At 45.6% G+C, this 23,489-nt stretch overlaps 1 protein-coding gene across 1 annotated transcript in view; it reads right to left on the bottom strand.

Moving 5' to 3' along the window:
* The window catches only part of LOC308296951 (sorbin and SH3 domain-containing protein 1-like), a 74,085-nt gene that overhangs the window by 12,733 nt on the left and 37,863 nt on the right, over positions 1 to 23,489 (bottom strand). Inside the window, 13 exon segments of the mRNA XM_080740309.1 lie at positions 430 to 614; positions 1,531 to 1,626; positions 2,830 to 3,219; positions 3,221 to 3,361; positions 3,557 to 3,751; positions 4,238 to 4,363; positions 4,927 to 5,041; positions 5,444 to 5,490; positions 6,782 to 6,952; positions 8,348 to 8,412; positions 9,864 to 11,300; positions 14,699 to 14,877; positions 17,701 to 17,750. Of these exon segments, the coding sequence (XP_080596435.1) occupies positions 430 to 614; positions 1,531 to 1,626; positions 2,830 to 3,219; positions 3,221 to 3,361; positions 3,557 to 3,751; positions 4,238 to 4,363; positions 4,927 to 5,041; positions 5,444 to 5,490; positions 6,782 to 6,952; positions 8,348 to 8,412; positions 9,864 to 11,300; positions 14,699 to 14,877; positions 17,701 to 17,750 (3,197 nt within the window).

Raw genomic sequence — 23,489 nt, 5'->3', positions numbered from 1 at the left:
ACCACCTTTAACTTGAGACCCCTTGCACATAAATCATCACTGTCGGGCAGAAACCTCGTATCTCCAAGTCTCAATTTTGTACGTTTTTTCACAAGGTAAAGCCCTGCTTCATCATACAAGGCCGTCGCACAAAAGTAGTGAAAACAGCAGATCTACAAGCACACAACGCCTCGCGGTGTGAGGCGTTGTGTGGTTGTAGATCGGCTGTTTTCACTAGTTTAAATCATTTTTTAAATGATAAATACAAAACGAACGGTTTTGGACATACAAGGTTTCCACCTTGTTTCCACAACGACGAAATGTATGCATATTAATATCATTATTAAAATGTGTGTCCTAGTACTGAATTGAAGCCTTTGGGGTGGACATTGATTATCAGCGGGCATACACATGATCGACAGGTCTGACTGGAGGAAGGGTTTCACTCACATTCCACAGCTGAGGCGGCTGGGCTCCGGGCTGCTGCTGTGGGACAGGGGTTGCTGGGAAATGATGAAAGATTGTTTACTGGGGTGGGGGGGCAGTCTGTGGACAGAGTCATGGCGGTACGACAGGGTGCTGCAGTACCTCACCGAGGTCTCTGCTATATTCATGATCTCATTACACACCGCCTCCTAGTGGTACAGTAGGCCGCCCCACAGAAAGACACACAACCAACGGCACCCGGTCCACCAGGGCAGGCCCATAGCGAAAGTGATGAAGTTGAGGGATTAGGGTGTGAGGAGTTAGGGGTGGGGGTGGGGGGGGGGGGCAGACAGGAAGTAGGTCCAGTGAGTAGATAAAGGCAGAAAAGGAAGTGATCCGTTAAACGCCAGGAAGACCAGAAGAGATGGTGTTGTTGGAGCCCGGGGAAGGGGAGGTGTAAGCATGGAAAAGCAATAGACACCAGAGTGAGTGCATGTACAGAAGATATGAAATATTAGTCAACGTTTTCATATGTATCAAGAGCATGCAAGGCAAAGATGATAGAATTAGCATACAGAGACAGAGGTAAAGTAAAGGTAAAAGCTCTGAAGTAAGTTAGACCAGTGGTTCCCAAACCTTTTAGCTCAAGACCCAAAAGATAGATTATACCGAAGCTAGTGAGAATAGCAGATCTACAAGCTCACAACGCGGTGCGAAGTGCACATTGTGAGCTTGTAGATCATCTATTTTCACTACTTCTTAAACGTTTGTTTTCTAATTTATGGAATTTCTTCGATTTTTCTTTGATTTCTTCATGAAATTACTGAAAGAAATTATAGAATTTATATTGAATGGGAATGTTTTTTGAAAATGTTATGAAATCATAATAATTAAAAACAAAATGTAGGAAAAAATTAAATAAGAAATGTGTCCGCGACCGACCCAGTGTTTGGGAACCAGTGAGTTAGACAATGTAATGGATCTTTAGCAATGATGAGTTAAAGAGTTAATGAGATCATGATGACACCCATCTATCTTCTAATCTATGTCCTACAACATACAGTACAGTAGGCCCGTACAACATATTGGCCCGCTGTGGTGCTACAAACCTAAATAGCACCTTACCGCAAATGAGTTAGCATTGTTGTTGTCGTGGATGTCGAACAACATGACAGGGCTCCTGGAGGTCCGTCCTTGGTAGTCGCTGTCATTCTTTACCAGCTGGAACAGAGACGGAGAGAGAGAGAGAGAGAGAGAGAAAAACTGGATTCAGTCTAAGGCAGGGGTCTTCAATGTTTTCAGGCCAAGGACCCCTTAGTTGAGAGAGAGATGAAGCAGGGACCCCCACAACCTTTTCATAGATTTAGATTCCATATAGTTTCATCGTTTGACAGCACGATCGTCAGTGTTTTGGATTCATGTCAATTTGTTTTCAGATATTTAACCACTTGAACCGTCAATACTTAATAAACTTGACCTTTCTCTCTGTACTTAGTCTGCTCTTTTTGCCCTCTAAACCAAACCTCTTTGCTAAAAAATAGCTGATCTACAAGCTCACAACGCCTTGCAGCGCGAGGCGTTGTGAGCTTGTACATCTGCTATTTTTTGGCTAAAGTTCTCAGAATATGGACACTAGGGTTCAAGTGGTTAATATAAAAAAGGAGAAAAAAACTTTCTATCACTCAAATATTTGGAGGACCCCCTGTAGTAACTCTGAGGACCCCCTAGGGGTCCCGGACCCCCTGTTGAAGACCCATGGTCTAAGGTTTTCCAACCAAAGCCGTTGCTTAGAAATATGAGCATTCAAGTTGGATTTCCTGTGCTGGATAGATAGATAGATAGATACCTTTATTATCCCAAGGGGGAAATTTAAATGTACCATAGCCATTCAAACAAAAGCCAACGCCTGAAAGCTTTGCTGTCAAACTGTACTGCAAGGTCCAGTATACCTACAATGGAATGGTCAAGTTAACCCGCATCAAACTTCTCAAAAATTAATCATCAAGTATCAATTCTGCAACATGCAGCCACACATGCTGAACTCGAAAACAAAATGATCTGATCACGGATCTTCAAACTGTCCACACTTTATGCTATGAAGCAAACGCAGAACCTACCTGAAAAAACATTGTCCTGTTAGTAGTGTTCACACAACACCATGCAGCAGATAACTCACAGTTAATCCTTAAAATGCTGTAAAAAGGTTTCCATATGATCTATTCGTTAATACACACCCATCATTTTTTTTAAACACCGGATACAAGGCAAAGATCAACTCCAGATTAATCCGACGGTTAGCCTGCTCGACAGAGTGCTGCACAAAATGCTCAGACAAGCGGCCATTCAATGGCACCATATTGGGCCCTGAAGCCCTTGTCCCAGTGTGAGCTTGAGATGCAACACCGCACACCATGCAGACAATACCTCTGCTGGGCTATTTCGCCAGCTGCCAGGGCCGCGGCCGCTGAGCCCCCCATCTCTCTCTGTTCCGTCCCCCTCTGCAAGCTCCCGCTCCCCCTTCAGCCAGCCCTCCAGCACCGGCCCCCCGCACGGGCTCGTGTTGCGGGACACATGTGGGGAGGGAGGGGAGAGCAGGAAGTCCTCGCCTGGTGGCGGGGTGAAGGTGAGGAAGGGGGTGGCTGAGCTGGGACGGGGTGGGTACGGCGGCGGCAGGGGGGAGGTAGAGGGGGAGGCCCCTGGGGAGTTGCAGTACGGACTGCCGTGGGCGACTGGAGGCACGGGACTGGCGGAGAGGGAGGGCGGCAGGTACTCGCCGCAGCGATAGGACACAGTGGGCAAGGGGGGCAGAGGGGGGGGTGGGGGCGGCAGGGGGGCTCGCTCCGCCCACGGTCAGCGAGATCCATTCGTTGGAGATGGCGTGCACGTCGGGGGACACGGACCGGCGCGGGGACCGGGGGAGGGGCAAGGGGGACGTGGTCAGACGGTTACGGTACAGCTATCAGAGTGGCATGGCCGCCGGGGAAAGAAGGCATGGCGGAGGAAAAGAAGATGGGGAAGAGGAAAGACAGACAGGAAACGTAAAGGAAAGGATGAAACAACTTAAGTATGACGTCAACTGAAAAATAAATATACATGTGGGAAAATCAAATGCCGGAGGCTTCATTTGTGAGCGGCATAGTGCTCGCCATACCTGTGGAGACGCGTTGGTGCTGCGCTGTGGTGATGCGCTGACGGGAGGGTCGGGATATTCCAGGCCATTTTTGACACGGGGTCGTTTGTGCACTTCTATGTAGGTGACAGGGAAGATGCCTTGGCGATTGGTGCCAGCGATCTTGCCCTCGTACCAGTTCTCATCGACTCTGCGAATCAACGTGATCCTTTCTCCCTGCACACACAAATTAACACAAGCGCACACACTGAAATTAACTTTGATTTCCAAATCTAAATGCTGCTCTTAGTTTGCCTAGTTTGCACACATGCACGCACACACAGAGTAGTCAGCATAGTGCACAACCCCAGGTGATAACAATAGTGTATCTAGGGCATCAAGGAGAAACCACATGCATCGTGTTTCAGCAGCATAAATCAACGTTGCCTTTGTGTGTACAGTATGTGACTCTGTGGTGTCTGAAGGGTGGAAATGTAACATGAGGCAAGGTGTTACTGTAAAAATAGCATGCATGCTCAGCAACACTTCACTGGATGGATAAATCAGTAGCTTTGAATGAGAAAAATGGGTGGGCTGGGGATTTGCCAAATGGCATAATTCCTAACATGAATCTGTTTAATTTGCAATGACTGTGGTGGGTTTCCCAGCGCATTAAGTAATTGTTAAATGGCTGCCATCGTGTGAATATGGTCAATTCCATACCTTTCTGAAGGACATTTCAACCACCGTGTCCCCAGTGAAGTTAAAGCGTGCCAAGGCTTCCCCGTACTCCAGAACCTGAACTGGGACACATTTCTTTGGCTGGGCCTTCTCTGTGGGGGGGAGGAGCTGTGGACAAGTAAAACAGTGTGTGAGAGACCACCATTTGACCACATTCTCACGCCGGCCATATTGCTCTTACTTCATACTCAGGCGAAGGGTAAGAGCAAAATGGCCACCATGTGGTCAACATGACATCCAGTTTACAGTAAATCTATTCGGACCCACAGTAATTGAACAGCAATGTCATCATATTTTAAAATCACAGTTAATTGACTCATGGCGAAAGGGTCTGCTATGGTACTATCTTGGTAGTATGGTTAATACAATTGCTCTATAGACCGATTTCCTGAGCGCTTCCCTGTAGAGAGCGCCGTCACCGCGGTGTACCAGTGGTGGAGTAGAAGTAAAATGATTGAGAATGGGAAATACTCAAAATTGATCTTAAGTACTGTACTTAAGTAAATGTAGGCTACAAGTTACTTAGTTTATACTACTGTTTACACCGCAGTTAATGGTGGCGGCGCTCTCTACAGGGGAGCGCTCAGGAAATCTATTACAGTGGTAATGTGTTTTACTTGCTATTCTGTCCGGTTCATTATCAAGAGTTAAAACAAACAAAGCCTGCCTACCTCAACGTAACTTCTTGGGAAAATTCCAACTCTGCCATGATGCTCTCCTTCATACCAGTTCTGATCCACCTGTCGGACGATGTACACAATGTCTCCCTTTTGAAACGGCAACTCCCTGCCAAAACACCACAGACATTGATCAGAAAAGATGGGTTAGTGCAGTGTGTCTCAAACTTTTACATTTCAAGGTCTCCCCTTAACTCTGACAGCATACATTTGGTTCTGTTTGTATGCTGTTAAGAGTTACAGACTTGTATGGGTCAATTTATAACCCCATAAAGGAACCCACAGAGTCCCTGGAATCCACTTTGAGAACCACTGGGTTAGTGAAATGAAATAAATAAATACATTTGAAAATAGTATACACAAAATAATTTGGCCTAGTCTAGCTCAGATGTGTTACAGTATGTGTTGGACATGGTGACTGCAAATGTGAATGCTTATACTGTATTTCTCTCACACAATATGCATGTTGTGTGGCAAACAGTCTTGGCATGCCATTATGAGTTTCACCTACTTTAGGGTCTCAGCTCTGAAGTCGAAGCGAGCCAAGGCTGGAGTTCTCTGAGTATACACAAAAGTACAGATGGTTAGAAGACAGACTTATGGGTGAAAGAAAACAAACGCTATTCATTCATTCAAAAACATACCCTTAAAATTACACCCTTGATCCTGTTAGGAGCAACAAAAAATCACAAAAAGTATCTAAAAGAAAGTTGTTACATTGTTTTATAAATGAAGTATAATTATCACTCATGCTATGATGGAATTCAGAGAATATTTGTTGCTTAGCCGGTACTGAGTAAAGAAGCTTCCAGTGCTGTATAAACCAAGAGCCTGTAAGCTCATCTGCCCGCGTTGTGACCTTTCTGTGTCCCCCAAATCACCCTAGAGGATTCTAGCAATGACAGGAATGACACTCTTGTGACTGTGTTTCTGTTTCAGCTCCAGCCCGTTCGGCGTTCGGGGCTGCCAAGGGAGCAGGCAGACGGTAGTAAACAGCACCAGAGTGCCTACTAGTTCACCCCAAGGTAGCGCGGTTATGTCGTTGTGACGATTCACTTGGACCAGGATCTCGAAATAGAGAGTCAAACATTCACTGTGAAAATGGCACAGAGACTCTGGTGTCCGAGTGCACATATTCTGTGATAAACCCTGAGCTGATATATCACTCTGACCCTTTTGGTCCACAGCGCAGCAGAGGAAGCCATCTGTGAACACAGACACCCCACTGACACGTCTCCCCCCAGCCAGGCACCAACTGACATAGCATCTGCCATGTTATTTTCCTTTAACAACGTTCCACCTGGAGTCCTTATTTTGGGCGTTTCATTATAGCTGGAAAAGTTTCTGAATTATTTAAAGATTTTCAAAAGCTTAAAAACATTCAAAAATAGATAAAATATCGTCTATTTTCACTATTTGTACATGGTTTATATGTGTATAAGTATATAAGGCTTTACTGTATTATGGTATATCAGGCTTTGATGCCAAATATCTGCAAGTAAGTATTTTGTATTTTTTGGGGCTTTTATGCCTTTATTGATAAGACAGTAGACTGACAGGAAATGGGGGGAGAGATGGGGAGTGACACGCGGCAAAGGTCGTCCGGATTGGAAATCGAAACGACGACGCTGCCAGGCATCCATGCCTATGTGGCAATGCCTAAGCGGTATTCGCCTGGACCACTATTTTGTATTTTTGCATCGTATCTGTATGTCATTAGAGGCGATCATTTCATACAATTTCGAAATGTAGCACAGCGAAAATAAGTAGCAGATCTGTTGTGAGCTTATAGACAGATTATTTTAAGCATTCATGGTTTGATAAAGTATCTCCATGCAGGCTAGTGTACCTCTATGCCTGATTTCCTCTTCTCTGTGTTGTCTGTGATGTTGAGCAGGTCTCCGAAGCGCTCGTTGGTGATGAACTGATGGTGGGTCGGGACGATGCCTGCGTGCCGCCTCGACGCCGCGTCCGCCTCTTCCTGCTCCCGCTTCAGCCTCCGCTGCTCCTCCAAGATTTTCTGTCAGGAAATGGGGACAGGCAGGGGCGTCACAAGGGGGGGGAAAGTGGGACTGAGTTACTAGGGCCCAAGGTGGAGGGGCCTTAGTTATTCTATACTTTAACTATTGAAAAATAGCAGATATACAAGCTCGCAGCTTGTAGATCTGCTATTTTTGAAAAGTTGTGAAAATGTGTGCAAATCATGTGCTTTTTAAGCGAACATTTGTAACTCAAATTCTGCTTCTGGGGGTCCCTGGAACTAAATATTTTGAGATGGGGGTCCTTGGCCAAATAAATATAATTTTGGGGGTCCTTCACATGAAAATATTTGAGCACCACTGACATAGAAATATAGGTTTTTCAAAAAAACCTTAGAAGGATTTGGAATATTCAGACACATTTTCAAGATTTTTCAAAAATAGCAGATCTACAAGCTCGCAGGGTGGCACTCGGTCAGGTGCCGCGCTGTGAGCTTGTATATCTGCTATTTTTCAATTGTTAAGGCACAAAATGTGAGTGAATCCTTGTTCCCAGGGCCCAGAATTTGGTGTGACACCCCTGGCGACAGGACTGTTTGTCTCGACCCTTCCAGATTGTTCTCTTTCCCACTGTTTTATTCATGCCACAGACTTGGCATTACATAATACACTTATACACAGGAATGTATAATGCACGAATATCTGGATATCTTCACATCGGAGTGGTTCTGGATGTAGACACATTTCTCTGAGCGGAAACATTGTCCGCGATGATTTATCTTTAGGTATAATAGGCCTAATTTACACTGTCGCTTGCCGACAAGAACTGATCAGTTATTTTCGGCAAGCAACACAGACATGTAAAGGAGCATACATTGAGCTTAAAATATAGGGTAACCGATATGGGACAATTTCAAGATATTTACACAGTATGCTATGACATACAGTATCTCTAGACAACAATAACAGTTGTACAGCCTGAAAAGGTGGCTGAACAGGTAGTAGAATGGAATTGAAGAAGCGTGACATCATGAGTGGATGAAGTAGCTAGTTGTACAGCTACTGGCTGTATGGGGTACAATATCGGCCTGGTAGTAAATTCTAGCTCTAATAGCAATGCTCTGGAACCCTTTCTACAGCTAAATATGAGCCAAGTTGGACTTCTTCCACTCCTAACATCACAGCCCTGAGTATGCTGGGAAATGTTGGGGCGGGGCGGATTTAGCTGTTCAAACACTGATTTCCAACACTGATCACATATACTGTACAGTATCATCACATATTTAGTGTTCATGCGAATACCAAATTATGACATAGATACTGGACTGTATTTCTCCACATTCATTGGATTCCCACCATTTGAAATGATCATGTTTCCCTGTTTTTAAGTGTGTCTCCCCAAGCAAGTTTTTCTTTTGTGTTTAAAAGGAAGTCACCTCTTTATCTCCATGACGTCTCCTCAACACATCATCCTGGTTCTCCCCGTGAGCGGGGGAAGAGTCTGAGTCTAGAAGGAAACAGAGCCATAGTTACACTGTGAAGCACCGTCTCAATCGCATTCATACAAGAAGAAAACATCACGGTAAAGTCCTCTATTTCAGTGAATATAGTAACATGTAGGCATATGTAAATTAGGCTTATTCATGCTTTTTCACATTTCGTGTGAAATAAAAAAAAAACACCAATGATAACAATAAAACAAAATGCACACACATCCAAAAAAGCAAACCATATTCCCACATGCACATAGGAATAAACACAGAGTGATTGAATGTATGTTCATGGGGAAAAAAAGAATGAATAGAAGAAACAAAAAACGAACAAAACATTTTTTTTGTTCTTCTTGGACAGAAAATAAATATGAAATAAAATGGTTTACTGTTATAAACTGACCAAAGAGCATCAGTTTATAATATTAATTTCACTCAGTGAACTACGTAGCTGTGCTATTTAGTTTCGTCCCCACCTCAACATGCTGTACTGTAGATGAGTTCACTCTATTCCCAAGGAAGGGTATTGAGAAATAACTACCAGCTATCTTTCTGTTAGCTGTGTTTGTCACCCGCTATATACTGTACACAGTGTGTGCGAGGAACAATGCTCCAGCTGTTATCTAAAGGAAGCCAAAGCAGGAAACATCTTGCTTGACTCTGGACAAAACCCCATCGTAGTGACAGAATGGAAGATGCAGATGTGAACATCCCCCCCGACAGAAAAATATAATAATAACAAAATTAAAATAATACTGACACTGTAACACATCACTTTGAGAAGAGTGTATGCAATGCTACAGCAGCGACCGCCATAAACATTACACATTCGCCAGTCTGTTTTACACAAGCAATACCATAAAGTTATAGCACTGTGGCGCTGTAACGTTATAGAGCTGCATGACCAACAACACAGTTGATTTCAACATTAATATTAGCTTATTTCTTTTTAACTTGTATAAATTCACATTTTATGTAACCTCCAGTCAAATTCTAGTATAAATCAACCATTTAATATAGAATACTGTCACGGGTGGCGAGTAATGCTTATGTGGCCTTGGATGTTCTTGCATGCACCTCAAATCTGATGTCACCAGAGGACACAAAATACATTACCAAAAGCTGCCTGAGTCCCCTATAGTCACTGAAGTTTTTTGATGGGTGTCTGGGGTGGGGGGGGAGTTGTCGGGCAAGACCTTTACTCATTCACCATGAAATGGAAGAGAGTGCCAAAACACCACACTCAGTGCTGAGACGGAGGCTTCAGCAACACTTTCTAACACACCACACAGACCAGAGATGGAAGGTTTCAGCGTCACGTTGTGGCAAGAAGGACACAAAAAAAAAGTGAAGACGAGAGTCGAGAAAACGAAAAATGAAGGGACCACAGAGATGGGCACGCATGTAGGAGCGGGACAGAGGAAGAGGGTGGTGACAGTGGAGAAAGTATGGAGATAGCCACCTCTGCGGAAAGCGGCCATGGGATGCAGTAGGTTTCCGTTGGCGTCCAAGAAGCCCTCCCCGTTAGTCAGGCGCTCTGCGGTGCCTCCCTCCCCGTTGCTAAGCCTCTCCAGGACCTCCAGGGAGGACAGGCGCTGGGGGATTAAAGGCCTCTGCTCAGGAGACGCGCAGCTGGGCCTCGGGCTGCCAGTCATCGCCCTGGTGGCCGTTAAGGTCCTGCGTGCCTGCTGGGACTGCAGGGACTTGCGTAGCCTGAACGGTGCCGGGCCCATGAGGAAGAGGTTAGCAGGGAGGGTGGTGGAGGCCTTCTTCTCTGGAGGCTGTGCCGTGGCCTGCTGCCGCTCATGCCTCAGGATGGTGGTGAAGCGTGTGTAGGAAGCAGGGCAGGAGCCTTTACACTTGCTGGGTTTGAGGTGGAGGTGGTGGTGGTGGTTTAGGTGGTGCAGGTGGTGATGGTGGGGGTTCTGTGGAAGGGAAGGCGTGGTTGGAGTTGTGGGGCTCTTTGACACCCTGGCGGTGGTAGTCGCGGGGCTCCTTGATGCGCTGGCTGCTGGGTGGGATTCTCCCGGGGAGTTGTCCTCTGTCTTAGTCCCTGAGGGGGACCCCGTCCGCTCCGAGGATGCGGCCTCCTCCATCGCTTCGTTGCCCGGCGAAGAGTCCTCCTCCCCGGGCTCCTTGCCTTTGGCATCCCCCAGAGGGCAGGTATTCGTCTGGGCAGGGTCAGCGACCATCAGGGACTCGGCGGACACAGCGGATGACATGTAGAGGTCCGTGGGGCCGTGCGCGGGGCCATTTCCATGTCCAGAATGCAGGGTGGGGAGGGAGGAGGAGCGAGTCGGCAGCGGGCTGGACCGCTGAATGATCATCTCGAACTCACTGACCCGTGACGAAACTGCGTCCCGTGGAATGTACCCGTCGCCTTCTGACCTCTCACCCCCATTGACCCTCACCTTCTCAAAGAGAGATGCCAGGTTGCGGACGCTTCCCATCGGGCTGGAGCCCACCGAGCCGGGCCGCTGGATGTGATGCATGGTCTTGTACAGGCTGGAGAACTCAGAGACGCTCCTCCGAGAGGCCGGGGAGTCATTCCCCAGGCCGTCCACGCACTCGGGACTGCAGCAGGACTTGGAGTCTGAATCGTGGCCGCTCTCCCTGTCCTCCGCTCCGGCATAGTCTGAGCCACATGTCCTCGTGTACAGATCCTCACAGCTGTGGGCCTTAGGGTTTCTGTCAGACCTAGTCCTGCACTCCTGACTCTCGCCACCGGGGGGCAGAAGCTTGGGCTTGAACTTAGAGGGGAGGATTTGGGGTATGCAGGCTTTGGCAGCGGACAGGGCCTTCTTATTCTGACATTGGTTACCTATTGCATTACTGGCAATACGACTATTTACAGAGGAGCAGGGTGAAATTATATAGCCATTCCCACCTTTATAATCCACTGGCAAGCATGCAGGACAACAGAATAAACAACATATTAGGTTACAATGGTCACAGGTTCACACGCACACACATACACGCTAAAACACAGTGTCAGGCACAGTTCTAAAGTAAACACCAGCTTCCGTCCAAAACTGATGAGAAGAGGAAGCAGACTTGATGCATTAAATGTACATCAAGTAATCGAATGACTGTTATATTGATAGCATGGCACTGCTGTTTAATATGAAGTATAATGCTTTGTAAAGATGGAGCAGGACAAAAGCTAATCTACTAAGTATTATGTAAATCTAATAGTTTACTCTTTTAGTTAAGATCACTGTAAGCAGCAACATAAATAGTGAAACAACACAAAAGGAATACGAGAGTATTATGCCATGGAAAGCTATGCGATGCTGGACGTTATGTAAAAAATAATAATTTTCAAAATACCCATACCAGAAAACAAAGGTAAAGGATACCTGGATACCCTGCATGTGCATGCACATGTCTCACTGCAATATCAATATATATTTATAACAACAAAAACAAAAGCCTATGCACTCAAAGCTACTTGTGCTATCTGCCTGCACATGACTAATAGTCCTGATATTCCCTCTTCGATTTATTTAATATCGCATAATAACACCAAATTATGCCCTCCCTCTCTGTAACACTTCACTGTGCTCTCTTAACAGAACTGTACACAGGGATGTCGCACCAAATTCTGGGCCCTGCGTACTTTAACTGTAAAAAAAATAGCAGCGCGGCACTCGAAGCTTGTAGATCTGTTCTTTTTTTAAATCGTGAACATTTGTGCAAGTCTTTGAATATTTCAAATTCTTCTAAAGTTATTTTTTTGAAAATCCTATGTTTCTATGTCAGTGGTGCTCAAACTTCTTCATGTGAAGGACCCCCAAAAGGATATGTATTGTATTTAGGGGGCGCCCGCTGGCCTGGTGGTCAAGGCGCATACCACATACTAGGCTATGATGCCTGCTGGCATCGCCGGTTCGATTCCCGATCCAGACGACCTTTGCCACATGTCATTCCCCATCTCTCTCCCCATTTCCTGTCAGTCTACTGTCCTATCAATAAAGGCATAAAAAAAAGCCCCAAAACAAATCTTAAAAAGAAAAAAAAGGATATGTATTTGGCCACAGACCCCCATCTCAAAATATTTAGTTCCAGGGACCCCCCAGAAGAAAAATTTGAGTTACAAATGTTCGCTTAAAAATTCAAAGATTTGCACACATTTTCACGACTTTTCAAAAATAGCTTAAGTATAAAATAATTCCAGGCCCCTCCACCTTGGGCCCTAGTAACTCAGTCCCACTTTTCCCCCCTTGTGACGCCCCTGACTATACATGACTGCTGTCTCTGCTGACTGGTGCTCCCACCATCATCCAATCTGCCGCTGTAATTATTCACGTGTTCTGCAGTGAGAGTTCAACATAGTGGGGCATTAGTCTAGCGGTTCCTCATAACGGAGTGATAGCAAAAGCACCACAGATGGAATGAGGAAAAGGAAACATCACTTTCACACCCTGTGAGAGCTTCTGCTGGAGTGTGACTAATCTCTCCGTCTCAGCCATGTCTGACAGAGACAAAACGCACAGAGCACAGAGAGGAGGAGGTGATGTTGATACTAATATCTGCATCTGGCATCTAGCGGGACGGACACCCTGTTCGCCCTCAGGGAAGTTTAGTTTCTTGAGACACAAAGCCGCAGTGTCATTGTTTTATTTCTTTTTATAGGCAGAAGGCAGAGACCAGCTCAGTGGCCTAGTGGTTAGAGTGTCCTCCCTAAGACTGAGACGTTGGGGGTTCAATCCCTACCACAGACTATAATAATGGGGACTCAATGCCTCCCTGCTTGGCACTCAGAATTAAGTGTTGGATTTGGGGGTAAGTCCCTGTTGCCTGCATACTTGCACCATGTCCATGTTACGTCAGGCCCCCTCATGCTACGGAAACAGGAGATAGGCTCCTGACCTGTGGGCCAAATACCTCTGGAACTGTTGGTTCCCAAGGCAGAGACACATGATGCAGGTTGTGTTACTTTTCTTTGTGCTTTTCGACACCGCACCGACACCCGTGTGTGCCAGCTGAACATCCACTGAGTCTACGCCTGGTGGTGCCTCTGGCTGGAGATACTGTAGGCCTAATGATGAGAGAGTGTGCTAGTCAGATGACTTTTGCTCAAGCCTTGCAGCTCTGAATCCTTTGGCAGCAGTTTCTGCGACTTGTTTACCTGAGGATTCTAGTCAAGCTTATAGAAGCATGAAGCTCATAAGCTTGACGTATCATCAGTCAGCTAAAACATAAGTCACATTTCTCTTCATTTCCTAAATCAAAACCCTTGAGTTACTATAAAAACTAAAAGAATACGTCAGGATTATCTACGTTCATCATTTACGTGAAACTGCTACCTACAGTATTAAACACAAGCTCTCTGACATGCTTGACTTTGGAGCAAGTGTGACTTCTTGGTTGGGATGACAGGTACTGGGGACAGCATTGCCTGTTGCGCATGACATGTCCCCTTCCTTTCTCCTCCTTCTCGCTCTCCTCCCCCTCAGCATTTCTCTATCTGGTCATGTGCACTGGGCATTCCACGCTCTGACCTCACAGTGACAGCTGACTTCCTCATGAATCCGCACCCTCTTCTGTTTATCTCAGCCCTGTCTGGCCAGGCTGAGAAGAGCAGAAGCCTGTTTATCTCTCTCCCTTTTCCTCCTCATCCGTCCCTGACTCTAAAGGCCTGTCCATAGTATCTCCCAAATGTTCGGTGAGTTGGACTTTCCGACGTGCAAATTTCCGAACTCTCATTCGGTCTAATGCTTTTCAGAAGTCGCGGGTCACGTCATTTTGTAGTCGAACCGGACCTTTTGACCGAAAAGGGCGGTTTCGGTCAAAGTATGGACAGGCCTTAAAGCCTCGCCCTAAAGCTTGCCTAATGCGCACAACTGAAGCACAAGAGGGGAGGGGGGATCCCCAAAGTTAGCTAAAAAGAGAGCCTCACTCCTTCCATGACTTTTCCAAAGCAGATGGCCAGCACAGCATTCGATGGAAACATCCCAAACTAAAAACCAAGGGGTTGGGGGGGGAAGGAAAAGAAGACTGCTGTGGGAATGAATGCTGCGAGCGAGATGATTGGCCATTGCCATGATAACCTGGAGCGAAGAGAATGTGTGGATTCCAACGTAAAGTTAAAAGGAAACACATGTATCCCTGACATGTTAACAGCTTAGCATTGCTGTATGCAACACATTGGTTCTGTCTCAGCGGTTAAAAGGGCTTCTTTAAGTGGACCACTGCATATCTCTTCATTCACAAACAAACACACGCGCACGCCATGCACGCACAGTACATACATTTGCAGCGGGAACGTGTGTGTTGCATGTGTTGGAAACCTACCTTTAGAGGAGGTGCTGCCGTGACGCTTGCTGTTGAGGGCCCGGAGACCTTGCAGGGGAATATCCCCACCCTCCAGCACACTCTTGTAAACATGGCGGTCGTTTTCAGGAGCCCCAGGCTCACTGCTGGGTGAGCCCCTGTCCGTCTCCACCTCGCTGTGTCCTGACGAACAAGTGGAGCTGGGCGAGAGAGAAACATAAAAATTACTGCTGGAAACAGGGGTGTTACACCAAATTCTGGGCCCTGGGTACAAGGATTCACTGCGGGCCCCCCATGAATGTTCTTCATAGGGGGAGGGGTTTTAACCCAATTAGACTGGGGACGCATTATTTTCACGACTTTTAAAAAAATAGCAGATCTACAAGCTCGCAGTGTGGCACTCTGTGCCACGCTGTGAGCTTGTATATCTGCTATATTTCAATAGCTAAAGTATAAAATAATTCCAGGCCCCACCACCTTGAGCCCTTTCCCCCCCTTGTTGTGACGCCCCTGGCTGGAAATTTAAACAGTCTCATTTATTTGGATAAGTTGCATAAAATGCATTTATTGGAAGAACAGAGGCACCCCCTTCGGAAACAGTAGTGCGCTGCCATATGGCTTTCATTCGATTTGTTCTGACGTAATGAACTTAAGCGCAATGCAGATTTAAGGGAGACAAACTAAGCTGGGACAAAAATAATGGTGCTTTTATACGAGAATGTGTGGAATTTGGACAACTGTTACGCGTGAAGCATGGACTCCAAGCCTTATTTTGACATTCCACTGTGAGAGATTGCTAAAAATACTCCCACATGGATGCACCTGTACAATTCTCAGGTTTACTCTCTGCTCTGGATGCCACTGAAGTGCTTTGCATTGTGCTCCTCTATTTGTGCAGACAGGGTGAGCTCATAAATCTAGGTGAAAAACAAAACACATACGCTGTAAAAAGACAAAAAAAAAGAGAAAAGAAAAATACTTTTTATGTCAAAGAAAGAGTAAAACTTCAGGTTTCTTTTTTGGAACTTCTTTTTTTTTGCTTTTTTTTTTGTGCTTTCTCTGCATTTGCCAAGTTAGTTTTACAAGTGTAGGCCAATTTACAGATATATTGCACTATTTATTCAAGACCTCAACAATAATCCCTTTCATGGATCTCGGAAAAAAAGCTATTTGGACACTTCTGGCAGCAGAAGGCCACACCTTATAGGTAACAGAGGGTCAAAGTTTAGTATAGATACATTAAATAATCAGTGCTGTAAAGTAACTAAGTAGATTTACCTAGGAACTGCACTTAAGTACAATTTTGAGGTATTTGTACTTGATTATTTCCAATTTCCATTACTTTTACTTCTACTCCGCTACATCTCAGAGGCAAATATTGTACTTTTACTCCAGACACAATTGTGAGCTCTTGTGAGCTTTTATTTCCACCACTGTCATATAGTCTCTCTGAAGGACTTTGGTGAAGTCATAGAGAGGAATGGGAAATTAGGACCCAGTGCGGCAGCATAACCGCTAAAGTTTAACTGAATCATGACACCGCAGACCAAAAATGTCCATACAAACTCCATTTGAATGGGGCACACGTTGCCAAGCTTGCTGACACATACTGTTTGATTCACTATGATGAAGTTACATTGCAAGACTCCTGCAATAGCTCAGTGGCATCCTGATGGACACAATAACTTGACTTGGAGGCTATTAGATTGATCTACTAAAATGACTCTCTCTTTCTCTCTCTCTCTCTCTCTCTCACACACACACACACACACACACACACACACACACACACACACACACACACACACACACACACACACACACACACACACACACACACACACACACACACACACAGGATGTCTGTGTGTGTGTCTCTCATAACTGACATTATGAGAGATGCCAAGTGAAGAGTTTAGCTTTACAGCAAGCTATTATCTTTGCAAGAATGATCTTCAAAACTGATATCCAATTTCAAAGGCCCAAGAAACTTCCCAAGAAAATGCTCCCACCCTAAACACATGTGCCTTTGAAGACAGTTGGTGTGTGGCTTTGTGCTTTTCCCTATGAAACGTTAGGGTCAATGAACTCTCACTACAGTATCTATCTGGAAGCCATTAAACTATTTTGATTGTTGACACAAAAGCATCAGGCATTACCGTATAATAAACGCTTAAAGAGATGCATGTACAGTAAACTACTTTGTCCTGTCTTCTTTTCTACGCAGTACTGAAGAAAAAGGTTTAATTTTATAGAAAGGTTCCAGCTGTATTTTAGGGAACTCTTCCCAGTGTATTTGAACAACAAAGCTACTCTCCTGTTGATGCTTACTGGCACATAATCATTACAGCAGATGGAAAGTTCTCTGCATAAACCGAGGGGGATGTTTTTTTGCTGGACGGGAGCACACGAAAAGTCACCATGGCTCAGTGCAGAATTCCTTACATTTTATTACATAAACAGAAATAGAACACATAAATCTCTTCTGACAGAAACAAAGCCATGAAGGACTTTACACCGTTTGTTGTCTTGTTGATCACACATCTCCTTTCATCATGCAACTGTTTGTGTCTATATATTACACAGACACACACACACATGTCCATCCCGAGTGACTTAACGGTTTTTCAGAGATATGCAGCAGGGTGGGTTTGGGGACGGAGTTCCCTCTATTCTTATACCATTCAGGTTGGACTCCGGGAATAACCGCTGCTTTTAAATCAAATCAACACGGAATGGCCATGTCCACCATAACCACCACCCCGAATATATACCCTGAAATCCAAACAGAGGACACACTGTTCTGTCAGGTTTTTCACATTATTAAAGAGGAAGCAGGAGTCCCCTCTGTAGGCGGGCAATCTCCACAGGATGGAGGAAACGCTTCCATTCCTCATCTGACACTGGGTCTACACAGTAGCACAGCATGCCTAACAATAATCATCGGCATTCCGCTAAGAGTCAGACAGCCTTAAAAGCAAAGATGCATCAATACAAGGAAGGAGAGAGAAGGGTGGACTTACTACTGCTGCAGGTCCGACGCCTTTTCCAGGGGGCTGAAAGAGGGGGCACTCTGCAACAAACCAAACAAAGAAGTCATTGATAGATCCACAGGAAGGACTCCTCCACACAGAACAGAAGAAGAAGGAGCATTAGCTAATGCTCAGATTCTGTCGTCTCTCTCTCTCTCTCTCTCTCCCCCGCGCGCTCTGCTTGTCTGGGCTGCTCTTTCCTCCAGTGCTGCTGGGCGCTCAATATTTTGCTGGACCAGGCTTGGCATGGAGGGAGTAAAGCGTGTGTTTTGACCTGCATGCAAGTTGGGAGAAAACAAGCAGCAGTGAGCGGGGAGGGGGGGCGGGGGGGGGGATTGGGTGGGCGTGCATCGGTCAGGGGGCACCCATGCGGGGAGGGGGCTGTCACAGCCTCAGCCAATAGGCTGCTGTCTCTCGGTGAAGCCATCTCTTTTGTCTGGTATTGAGTCACTCTCATTACCAATGGAGCAGACCAGAGCAGGGGACAATTAACCAGCTGGTGGAGCAAGCGGGCCAAATTACACATGCACGCACACACCCACCCACCCACCCGCGCCCGCCCACGTGCGCACACACACACACACACACACACACACACACACACACACACACACACACACACACACACACACACACACACACACACACACACACACACAATGCACATACATGCACAGAAAGTCATTCAAGTGGATACACGTGTCTCCAAATATTTCTATTAACAAAGAACAAATAATACAGTAATAACACATTTGAAACAAACTTGAGCGTTGTTGAAGATTAAACAAAATACACGTTATAGAAACAAGCAAACAAAAAAGCGAAAACAACATGAAAGGTAAAAGGTAAAACAACACAAGTGTCAGTGTGAGTGAACGAAGCACGAAAGGTGAGGGGAAGTACAGCTAGTATTTCTGGGCAGTTACTACCCCCCAAAACACAGGGAGAGCCATTCGCTGGGGGGTAGCACCCTGCTAGCGTTTTGAATGGTTTAGAGGCGGCTAATTTTAGCCCACTGTCTCTGTTGCTTTTCTCCTGTGTCCACGTCACGGAGGGTAAAAATACCGTGACGTGACACAGAGCCTCTGAATAAGAGCACAAGTGTTGTTTGCAAATAAGATTGCACAATCCCATGCCAGCCAGCCAGCCTGGCCCTGTTAGTAATGCCACATCCACTTCCCCCATGGCCAAGCCCCCCCACACACTCACACTCACACTCACTCACACACACACACACACACACGCACACACACCCCAGCCCACTCCCCCGGCCCTGTTCCAACCAGACCAGGAGCAGTGGTGTAAAGTTACTTAGTACTTTTACTTACGTACTGTACTTAAGTACAATTTTGAGGTATTTGTACTTTATTTTTTATTTCCAATTTCCAAAACTTTTACTTCTACTCCACTACATCTTAGATCACCCCCCTTTTTTCCTCCCAATTTTCTTGCTTTTGTAATTGATGTTATCCTATGTAAAGTACTATGTTCTATCAGTCTGTTTTTCAATGTTATATGAGATACAGTGAGTGTAAATAAGCCGTAAAGCTTATTAAAAGGATCTCCTTTTAATTGACCTTGTACCAGTGATTTGTGCTGTCATGAAACTGTACCTTTTTCTATTGCAAACTGCTAATAAACTCTTCAATCAATCAATCAATCCAAAATTCCAAATATTGTCCTATTACTCCACTACATTTATTTGAAAACTAGTTACTAGTTACTTTGCAGATATAAATTATAATATTATAAAACATACATAAACAACTTTATCCCTATTTTATATCATGGCTATTTGAAAATAGACGATCTGCAAGCTCACAACGCGTCGCATCGCTTGTAGATCTGCTATTTTAAAACATGTCGACTTTTGCTTTTGGTACTTTAAGTACATTTTGATGCCAACACGTTCGTACTTTTACTCAAGTACATTTTGAATTCCTGACTTTTACTAGTAACAGAGCATTTCTATACGGCAGTACATATACTTTTACTGAAGTAAAAAAATGCGAGTACCTTTTCCACCACTGACCATGGAGTGATGTGAACAGCTCATTTCCCACAACATGCCTCTCCAGTCAGTTGCTGGGGCAGGAGGATCATTATTAACCTTTCAAAATGCCTGTCTTTATAAGAACAGAATTTAGGTCTGGCAGGTCCAATAGTCTGATCTATTTATAAAGCTAAATGTTTCCATGTCCCTTCAGCCTTTGGAGAACACGCCATGACTCAGAACATGTCTGACTCAACAGAGGGTGTGATGGGGGTGGGGTGGTGGGGTGTTTGATAGTGTCCCCTGATACCCGCGGGTAATTGGGCTTACACATACGGCGCTGATGGAAAGTCAACAGGAAACAAGCATGAAAGGCTTATCTCCGCCCGAGGAATGGCATCTTAATCTTATTATTTACAAGACGTTCTGCAGATGCCCGAGCGATGTCCGTTTATGTGTGTGTGTGTGTGTGCGCGTGTGACGGACGGTACAGTATGTATGTCACGTACCAAATCGAATTTTAAATTCACCCTAAAACTGGCATGAGACAAAAAAGCCTTTCACATCCCTGAACTGAGAGAGAGCTGTGTGCGTTCAGAAATGGCTTATGGAATGATGATGGCGGAGAACTTAAAGTAGGTGAGAGATGATGAATGCACGTTTCATAATGTCCCTGCCACTGTATATATAAGGACAGGAAATGGAGAATCTCCTCCTTAATGAGTCAGTGGAACGCTTGCTCACTTTCACAGGTCTGTTTCCAAACAGGTGTCTCCTATAAGTCAAAGATCCTCAGTCCATATCATATGGGAGGGGTGTGTGTGTGTGTGTGTGTGTGTGTGTGTGTGTGTGTGTGTGTGTGTGTGTGTGTGTGTGTGTGTGTGTGTGTGTGTGTGTGCGTGCGCGCGTGTGCGTGCATGCATGCGTGTGTGTGTGTGTGTGTGTGTGTGTGCGTGCGTGCGTGCGTGTGTGTGCGCGCATGCATGCATGTGTTGGTATAGGATGCTGCATACTTCATTCGCATCCCAAAGAGCAACCGTGAGAAGTTCATAGTAACATGAATCCCATTCTTTCCAACACCTTATATACTGGTTGTTGCTAGGCTCCAATGAAAACAGCCGTTCCCCCGGTGTGAGTCGACCTTTTACAGCTACAGACCCTCGTCTCATCAACACAAAACACTTAAGAGATAAAGGTTAAGTGTATGACAAAAGGTCAAATATGAAATCACAATGATGTACGTAGCAGCAGGCGTATGGGTTTATAGCTTGCTTCCGGTGGGGAAGGGGATGGGGGGTGAATCTCACACTGGATGTCTCCATGTGAGTCTGAGCAGAGACAGAGTGGCAACAAACCCCCCCGCATCCCCCCTCCCACCAACCCATCAGCATATGCGATCCAGATGGAGTCACTCAGTCAGGCGTAGGAGGGTGAAAGCGCTTCTTCCAAACCAGAGTTATGTATGGAATTCCAGCTTCAATAAACCATGTATGTCCACATATCTCTGATTAAACGTCCCCCCCCTTGGGCTTCCAACCCGCTAATATTATTTGAGCTGTGGCCGTGACTGTGACTGTGCAGTGTGCACAGGTGTCGCTGTGCACTAACCGCATGAGAATGCATTTCACTAGGTTTAAGATTGCATCACGCGTCAGTCTCCCGCATGTTACATCACGTCAGGCATTTAGTTGAAGTTCTTATTGAGTGAATCACGGCGAGTGAGAAGCGATGGGGGTCCTTGATCAAGGACATTTCAACAAGACCTGCGGATGTTGATGTTTTCATATTGGCTGCTGGGAGATCTGTTATCCTCTGTTTATGGGCTGGTCTCACAGAGCCACGCTGCCATTATTAGCACTTTTCTTTAGCTAAATATGGAAAGAGAGATTTCAATCAGAAGAGCTTTCGATAATGTGAAGTACTAATCCTTAGACCTCTACAGTCTGATGGTCATTTATCAGAACTAGGGTCCATCTGACCAGGGGCCTTAAGGGCCGGCTTTTCATGTACGCCCCAAGCAGTCCAATCTATTCTGGCTTCCAGCCAGAACACCTCCAGCCACTCTGACTCAAGAACAGATATGTCAATCAAATACCAATGAGCCGGGGTGTCTGGCCGAGGCCTGAGGTCAAATACTACACATACCAGGTGTAGTTTTAGAAGTGGCTTTGACATTAAACAGGAGCCAGTGGTCAAACCGAGCTCACCCGGCAACCATCCAGGCGGTGATGATAACACCCACTGAGGGTTAGCAGCCTCTTAGTGCTTCTAACCCTTCTCGTCATATTCGGTGACCTAGCGTGGCTGCCTGGAGTCAGGGGCGACCGCGTCTATCCATGGACACCCTTGTGACTCAAGCACGGCGGCGTCTGGGAACAGGAGCTCCCTCCCACCGTCCTGTAGCTGATGCTAGGACATGATCTCATGTCGTAGGCAGGGGTGCCGCCTCATATGATCCGCAGGGTGTGGTGTTTGTTCCGAGCAGAGCTGCCCGGAGGTGACTGACTGACAGGCGACACGGGCAGGGAACATCTGCTCTGCGGGGCAGCCAGTGCCATACTTGCCTTGTGCCAGCTAAGGCCCGAGGCATGGATTTGTCAGGGCACCCACCGCGCACGTCTGACTTCAACCAAGTCATCTGTGACAGCCTCATTCCCTCGCCCTTCAATCACTCTGGTAAATATACCAGATAGACAGACAGGCAGGCGGATGGACAACATTTAATATCTCCGCCAGGAAATCACGTGTTCGGCCTTGTGTGTGTGACTGTGTGTGTGTGTGTGTGTGTGTGTGTGTGCGTGCGTGTGTGTGTGTCTGTCTGCAGTAAATCTTGCGTACTACTAGGCTGTCATATTTTTGGCACATCAAACAGCAGTCCAAGGACTTACATTTTCAAATATTTTCCAAATCGCTGAATGACAACTATGTCATTTTTGGGGGGGAATTTAGAATCGCAGAGCAATCATCCAAGCTATGGGCTAAGCATGTAGCAAATTACTTCTCCTGTCCCTCTTGTTTATGGGATGTACCAGATTTAGGAATCGCAGACATGCAAGTTCACCGGTACATCTTAATGTTAGATTAACATCAAAATATACATTAATAAACCTGGCAACATACCCCAAACCACCAGAATCATCAGAAAACAAGTTTTCAGTCCTGAAGCTCAGCAAAGCTTGCACCAACATTAATATGCTCTAGGTTCTCAACCTGCGGTTTGGGACCCCCAGGGGGGTCCCCAAATTATTTTGTGGGGTCCCCAGACGATTAACTAAATGTGCAACATTGTTTTCTCACTCAACAGCAACAAACTAACATAAAGTTTAAGTGTATAGAGGGTATCTGCAAATTTCTTAAGTGATAATTTAAGGACTTTTTAATACCTCTAAAATGACAAATTAAACATTGGACAAATTGTCAAATATTAGAGGCAGAAATTGTGAAAATAGCCGATCTACATGCTCACAACGCCTCGCATTATATAAAATGTATTGCCTCAACTCTTAGTGCTCGTCAGGGTGGGGGGGTCCCCAGTTAAAATATGATTACTTTGGAGGTCGCGGCCTGAAAAGGTTGAGAACCACTGCTCTATAGCATGGCGCCATCTTGAAATCACATGAATTAGAGTTGCCTGACGAAAGTGGTTGGAAAATAACATGTTTTGGGCGATGTGATGGGACGTCCCAGGAGTACAACTGATAATCTCATGCCGCGGACCTCTTTCATGGCTGTAGGGAATTTATTTTACTAAACACATTGCTATTATTATTAGGGGAAGCCACCTGGC

Source organism: Nannobrachium achirus, assembly GCF_963921795.1.
Source record: "Nannobrachium achirus genome assembly, chromosome: 13".
Classification (NCBI taxonomy): Eukaryota; Metazoa; Chordata; class Actinopteri; order Myctophiformes; family Myctophidae; genus Nannobrachium; species Nannobrachium achirus.
Note: the sequence above shows the minus strand (reverse complement) of the source record. Positions and strands in the feature narration are given on the sequence as shown.